This window comes from Loa loa, assembly GCF_000183805.2.
Source record: "Loa loa unplaced genomic scaffold supercont3.173, whole genome shotgun sequence".
Classification (NCBI taxonomy): Eukaryota; Metazoa; Nematoda; class Chromadorea; order Rhabditida; family Onchocercidae; genus Loa; species Loa loa.
Window position 1 is genome coordinate 1,400 of NW_018108353.1, and position 6,714 is coordinate 8,113.

Below are 6,714 nucleotides of genomic sequence, written 5' to 3' on the forward strand. Positions count from 1 at the left end.
CCATCCTCACATCCCTTTTGGGCTTTGTGGTGTCATCCAATATTACATTAGCAAAAGGTAGACTTTTTGAACTTTCAAGCTCTAAATTTAAATGAACTATTTTGAAATATACAGTGTATGATTATGAAATTTGAATGAATTCACAATTTCTGTTTAAATACGTGAAGAACAAGGACATTAGCGATGGATTAATTAGAATTTCAGGAGGAACAGATGAGGAAGGACCCAGCGCTCACAAAAAAGAAAGATTGAAATGAAATTTCCGCATCTCAGCGATAAAGTAGACGTTGTTTTTAGAGAAGAGGGGGATCGAATTTTTGGTTGCTTAGCCAACGATGATTTAATAAAGATTGCGTTAGCACTTTCCTTTCACGTATACCATCACGCTACAGATATTCCAGAAAGTCGAAAAATCATATCCGTCAGATTTTGTGATTTCAATTACTAGTGACTGTAAGAGATAAAGGAAACTGAAATGAGTTAATAAGTTATAATGAATTAATTGGTAATAATAATGGATTATTTTTTCATATCATCTTACAGGGAGATCCCGGAGATGTCTGAGTATGCAAACTACGTGTTAAACCGTCGGTGTAGAATACTGCATTACCGGGATGGTGAAATAACCCCTCAATATTTAAAGAATGCTTTGAAATTCATATCTGAGACGAACCTCACCGATGATCAGGCATGCTCTATTCTTTGTTCCTATCAGAAATCAGAAATCAGGAATCAGATAGAACATATAAAAGACGAAGATTTGATGACGTAGTGATGGAAATTCAAACTTTAGCACCGAAAATCCTTCGCGATGCATCATTGGACACCAGATCAAGCTATTTTGTTCGGTGGAGAAAAACCGATCAGTGCAATAGTCGCGGCGAACTATCCTTGTTCAGTGCTGAAAATAACATCTCGCAAAGACCATCTAGTAATACACGCGGATTACGCATCTAGTTAGAAACTTTTAATAGATTTTTGCATCATAATCTTACTGTAATTAAAACAAGTAATTCCAATTATGTGATTTCAGTAAATAAACCATTTCACCCCGATGAAATAAAAGGAAGTCCGATGAACGGAGTAATTTTCCCATACGATTCATTTCTTTTGTCGTTTGAGTGCTCTTTTTTCTGGCAAGACGACGTTATGTTAGTCATCTTTTATATTAACAGAAGCAAACTGTAATCAATGCAAAACTCTACCGAATATTCGATATCCAATGGTATATTGATCATTCTCATGCTTATCCTTGACTGCGACAGTTTTTTCAGTAGTTCGATAAAAAATGATATGATATTTGTCGAGCGTCTGGAAATCTACAAAGTGAGTTAATTAAAGTTCAATGCATCAGTATTGACACCTTGAAGTATTATATTTATAGCAAAGTGAATTCTGCATAAGATTTCATTTCTAGAGTTTATTAGAAGTATGATTTTCGAAACCTAATGAGATAATGATGAATCCCAGGATGGAGTGAAGTTGGTCATTGTGATTAGTAGCGATCTCAAATATACTCATGAAGGCGCTGAAAGTCGAGCTCTGAATGTAGCTGAAGAAATTCGAAAGAAAGGTGTTAGCGCACCAATTTGTGTTGTTGCTCAACAGGATAATCGAAAGAATGAGTATGTAAGACTTGATTGTTTCTTGGCTAACAGACCAATCTAGAATGGAGTGACACCGGAAGGAGTTGAGAAGAATTAATTCTGGACTGATTCGGAGGAACTAAGGACCAAAAGGAAATTCCGTTTCGAATAAGAATGTCTTTCTTGACGGCTTCCGAAATAGGATGAATCCTATAATAATTATGAACAGATGATGAATATTTTAATATTACCGCAACAAATATCTCATTTTCAGTACACACAACAATCCCGAGGAGGTGCAAGGCAATATTTTGGCCTTCTACGGATCTGACGTAAAAGCATCGACTCTTCTAGTAGATAAAAATGATAACAGCGAAATGTTGAAAATAAAGTTTGAGGACTGGAAGGTTTGACTTGTTTATTCGCTCTAATTGTTTTTTAATTTACTTCAGTTAATTCGTGAAATCATTTTCTCGTTAAAAGCTTGGTAATTCTTCAAACTTCTGAGGCTAACTGCGTTTTTAACGTGACTTCACGTGTTGTCAATACTTGTCAGAAATATGCTCGCTATTGTGTAAAATTATCCTTTTTCTGCAGGAGGAATTGCTCTTTCTTAACAGTCATCAAGTAATAGCCTTTCATTTTACTGTGGTCAATGGCACTGAACCGGAAGATAGCGAAGAGATATTCAGGTAGGATATTTGCAACATTTAACATCACATACGCTACTATGCCAAATGAATTCGAATTTCTGACGTACTTCGAAGGCTTACGTCACGGCCGTGCAAGAAAAAAAGTAATGTAAGGTATAAATCAAACGATTGACGGGGCATTATAATTGTTATTGGATTTCCATATTTGAATACATCTATTCAATTTTTCATAATTTGCAATTAATATCATTTTTTGTTTGCAGTAATACATTCCCAGACATTCCATTGAGTACGTTACGTTTACTTGATGAATCATCGATGACTGGAGTAAACTATCAAGTTGGAACGAAGTCTGATTTCTATGTCGGTCCCGTGTATGCAGTTGTTGGTTTTCGAAAATTCGGTGGATGAAATCCAGTTGCGGAAAATCTTTCCGAGAAAAATAATTGATTTTTATCATTGAATGACTGTTTCGCAAACACAATTCAGATGAGTAAGTGTATATCAATGACAAGTGATTCTGTTGTTTTATCACCAGTTAGAGCCATAAAGACATTGTTATGAAGATGTGATAAATATTTGATAATATATAAAAACGGATGATTCATTGGAATTCCGAATATCATGCAAAATATGCTAATTGCCTATTTCTGTGCTTTGAAAACACAACCATACGCCTTCGATTAACGAGGCTAGCGATGCTTTCTATTTCGTTGTTCTGACTGTCCTCATATATTGCATATATTCTGAAAAACACAAAGTCAAACTGGAGATAAAATAATTCAGAGTATATTTAAAAAAAGAAAAAACAGAAAACTGATTACGATTGCAATGATTGGTAACCACCCATTCAAATGAAGCGAAGGAAACTGTTTGACTTAACTTTCGTACACCTTTGTGGAACAATTTCACTGATTCCAAAAATTTTAAAATAATATCTTGCCCATCATTTATGAAATGCATATGTCATACGGTGAATTTGTAGTAATCCTTCAACCGCTGTTATGATGAGAAGTTTAGTTTTTCGATTTAAGTTAAACCAGTAATTTATCGATCAAAGAAGAATATGCATTAGGTGACTGTGTTAAAAAGACGTTGAAACAAATCGGTTCTGTTAATAGACCTTTATTGATTCCTGCCGATCGACTTCATAAGTTGGACTATTTCCGAAGAAACAGACAATAAGAGATTGTAATGTTTATTTCCATTCTTACTGTTTAGAATTTGTCCTAATAAAGCTGTGAAAATATCAATTTCATATGGAAATGAAACATTCAAATTTTGTCTTTTCTTTTAGGTCGAAGTTTTTATTTTATTGGTTACTTTCTGCATTGAAAAAGTTCATAATCATTTGTATTTGCTACTCTTTCTGCATGCAGCATGTGTGTTGCTTATTTAATTTAAGTTTTCTTCTTTTTTTCCTTCTTTCTACTGGTGATTTTTTATAAAATAAGTACAAGAAGAATACCTTTATAAATTATATAACAATAAGCACGAATTTCGACTATTTCAGGTGCTAGAGCGATTTTGGTAGGCGATATCAGTATGAAAATCATTTATAAATGATGCTAAATTGATGATGAAAAATGAAGCAAAAAAAAAGCATATAATTGACCGCATTTAAGGATGCCCGAATATTTCTAATTTGAAATAGAGAAATGAATCAGTTCAATTCAGCAGTAGTTTTTATTGCATGTACGAGATCAGTAGATGTTGAGACAAGTTTCCGGATCAACCTAATTTCGAAATAATTTTCAGATATATATAATTCATCCAAATGCTTCAACCGCTGTACATCTTCTATGCTGGAGAGAATGGCGGCGGGAAGAGGTTGGAGAGTATGCTTTGTTCATTTTTTCGAGAAACTATTGAACTCATTGAATAGCTGATCAATGAAGCAGTGAAAGAGGAATTGATTGTAAGTTAATCTGAGTCATTTAGGTCAAAACATCAACAAGAGGACATTTTTGTCATTGTTACCTTAAAATTATTGATTGCCAGAGAAATTAGAAGATTATCTGAAATTTAGAAAGTCCAATGCATATAGCATAAGTATTTTATGAAACTTCAGTGCAATTACCATTAATTTAAGATCAAATAGAAATTTGTCAAAATAGAAAAAAGTTGTTCGACGAGGAAATAGGATGCATTCGAGGATAATTATGAACTCAGTGATATTGATTAATTCGGCTTTCAGCCAGTTTCCTCCTTGTTCCATATAAAAGTCAAATTCACTTGAAATTGACTTCTCATTTGCCATTTGTTTTAATTTTTTTATAAAATTATGATAGTTACATATTACAAATAGTATCATGTGACAACTCATGAAATTAATTAGCAAAATTATTGTTGGATTTTAAGAAATTTTAGACATACTAAGCTTTTTTTTAAGAAATGTTTCTGAAATATTTTTCGGGATTGATTTAGAAAATCAATTTTCTAGTGATTGTAACAGACAATGAAACAACACCTTCTGGTGAGGAATTACCGTTGATCCCGCTTGCAATGATTTCTCCAGAAGTGGCAAAGGTTCATGCCCAGATTTACCATCAACTTTTGATCGTGTAACAACTTTGAACGCATTCGTCTTAGATTTTATCCCTTCATCAGTAATAACCGATACAAGCAGATTTATCTTTGCCATTGTTTTCGCTAGCACCTGACCTTTACCCTTGGTACTTGTGATATCCTAATTCTTCTTCTGAAATTGGTCGTAAAATTTAAATTGCTAGTTTAGTTATGTTGTGTTTAACATACCCAAACATTCTCACTATAAGTGCTCATAAATAACCGCTCTTATCAAAATGCCTTATCTTTTACTTTATCCATAAGGTAACAATAAATTAGAAAAAATAGTTGAGAAATGCAATTCGTACTAAATAAATCAACCTTTGAATTCCCAAAGTTTAATTCAAAGTTTAGCTTTTATTGAGGAACATTCTGGATAGCTATCACTCCTTCCATTCACACATATATCGTCAGCAAAATTCCTCGTAACCTTTAATGTCTTACGGTACAGAATCGCTCCATTGTATTTTCGTACCATTGTTAAGTTATTACTTTTGTGTTCTATATCCTTATCCTTATCACTATCATCACTAAATGGCGAGGATGTTTGCTAGATAATTTGAAACAAAAATGATGCTGAGAATGAGGAAGTTCTTGCAGTTGGAAAATTTGCGATTGTAAACTGAAAAATATTTATATCAATTCTTTGCTTGCAACTAACTAGATAACTAGATAAAAATTAATTTCCTTAGTTCGAACAAACAACAAACAATATTTTCCGGCAATTCCTGATATTCATATTTACTCATGTCACGCATCATCCAAATGCCAATATTGGGCATCGTATATATCAATAACTTTTTAAAGATTTGTCAGCTTGGTTTCAGTTTGATGGATTTGTATTTTTAATAATTCATAACATTCATTTGGAAATACAATTCTTGGCACGATCCGATCCATTCCAAGACAAGTTCTTCTGCTATAATTCTACACTTCTCTTCCTCGGCTGTTTCCATCGAAACTGATCGATTGTTTTATAGATATTTAAAAAGCGGATCATCTATCGATCGATTTACCGATTTATTCCTAATTAAATACAAATAACCCAACAAGACGAGTCTGCCTGAAGTGCTCGTCGTTCTGCAATAGCAGTTGACATTAAAATCTCGAACAATTCCAGGTTTATGAGTTCTCGATTTACGAATTATTTTGAATAAACGATTAAAACGATTACTTTTAGTGAAATCATTTTCGTTCATCATTTTCATATCATCGTCGTGCATTCAATAATCATCGGTTTCTATGTGTACAAAAATCGTTCTAATACATTAAATTTTCACCATTTTATCGCTTTAACATCTTCACAAGCGCAAAATTTCAAAAATTGTCTACAACACCTGGGATTCCCAGGCCGTCTCCGATCCAAGTACTAACCAGGCCCAACGTTGCTTAACTTAACAGATCGGACGAGATGTCGTGCTTTCAACGTGGTGTGGTCGTAGACATCAACAAATACGATGGCGTACATTAAATGTTACATTTGTTGTCCCACAAAATTGCAGGACGTTCCAAAATTTTACTTCAAGCCACAGTAGCCGAAACTCTGGGCCGAAACATTCAATTACCTCAAACTTGGGTAATTAAACCGTCAAATCTAACTTCATCATTTTCATATCATTGTCGTGCATTCAATAATCATCGGTTCCCATGCGTGCAAAAACAATCCATACACTAAATTCTCATCATTTTATCGCTTTAATACCTTCACAAGCGCAAAATTTCAAAAATTTTAAAGAATACATCGGTGAGGTTGACAGGTATCTTGCAAAGGGAACTCTAATCTGAGGTGTTAAGTGCCAGGACATTTTTATAACCTTGATAAAGATAAAATACTTTATAAAACCAGCTACTAATGCAAAAAATGGAAGTCTCAGGAGGATTATTTTTTCCTTCATCATCGCCCATCT

The 6,714-nt window shown here is 33.6% G+C and overlaps 3 protein-coding genes and 1 non-coding gene across 4 annotated transcripts; 2 read left to right on the plus strand and 2 right to left on the minus strand.

Annotated features, from left to right (window-relative positions):
• Nucleotides 1–774: 774 nt before the first annotated feature.
• On the plus strand, nt 775–1,093 carry LOAG_18010 (hypothetical protein; the record flags this gene model as incomplete). The annotated part of the gene is made up of 2 exons (XM_020450680.1): nt 775–956; nt 1,034–1,093. 2 exons carry the CDS (start codon nt 775–777, stop codon nt 1,038–1,040), a joined length of 189 nt encoding a protein of 62 aa, XP_020305610.1. The 3' UTR covers nt 1,041–1,093.
• Nucleotides 1,094–1,270: 177 nt separating this feature from the next.
• LOAG_18011 (hypothetical protein) lies at nt 1,271–2,650 on the plus strand (the record flags this gene model as incomplete). Its single annotated transcript, XM_020450681.1, has 5 exons — nt 1,271–1,326; nt 1,471–1,625; nt 1,861–1,993; nt 2,184–2,278; nt 2,503–2,650. The coding sequence occupies exons 1-5, from the start codon at nt 1,294–1,296 to the stop codon at nt 2,648–2,650; spliced, it is 564 nt and encodes a 187-aa protein (XP_020305611.1). The 5' UTR covers nt 1,271–1,293.
• Nucleotides 2,651–4,670: 2,020 nt separating this feature from the next.
• On the minus strand, nt 4,671–5,589 carry LOAG_11445 (hypothetical protein; the record flags this gene model as incomplete). Its single annotated transcript, XM_003146964.1, has 3 exons — nt 4,671–4,928; nt 5,238–5,357; nt 5,518–5,589. The coding sequence occupies 3 exons, from the start codon at nt 5,587–5,589 to the stop codon at nt 4,671–4,673; spliced, it is 450 nt and encodes a 149-aa protein (XP_003147012.1).
• Nucleotides 5,590–6,132: 543 nt separating this feature from the next.
• On the minus strand, nt 6,133–6,247 carry LOAG_20124. Its single transcript, XR_002251414.1, has one exon. It is a non-coding gene; the product is annotated as a 5S ribosomal RNA (ribosomal RNA).
• Nucleotides 6,248–6,714: the final 467 nt, after the last annotated feature.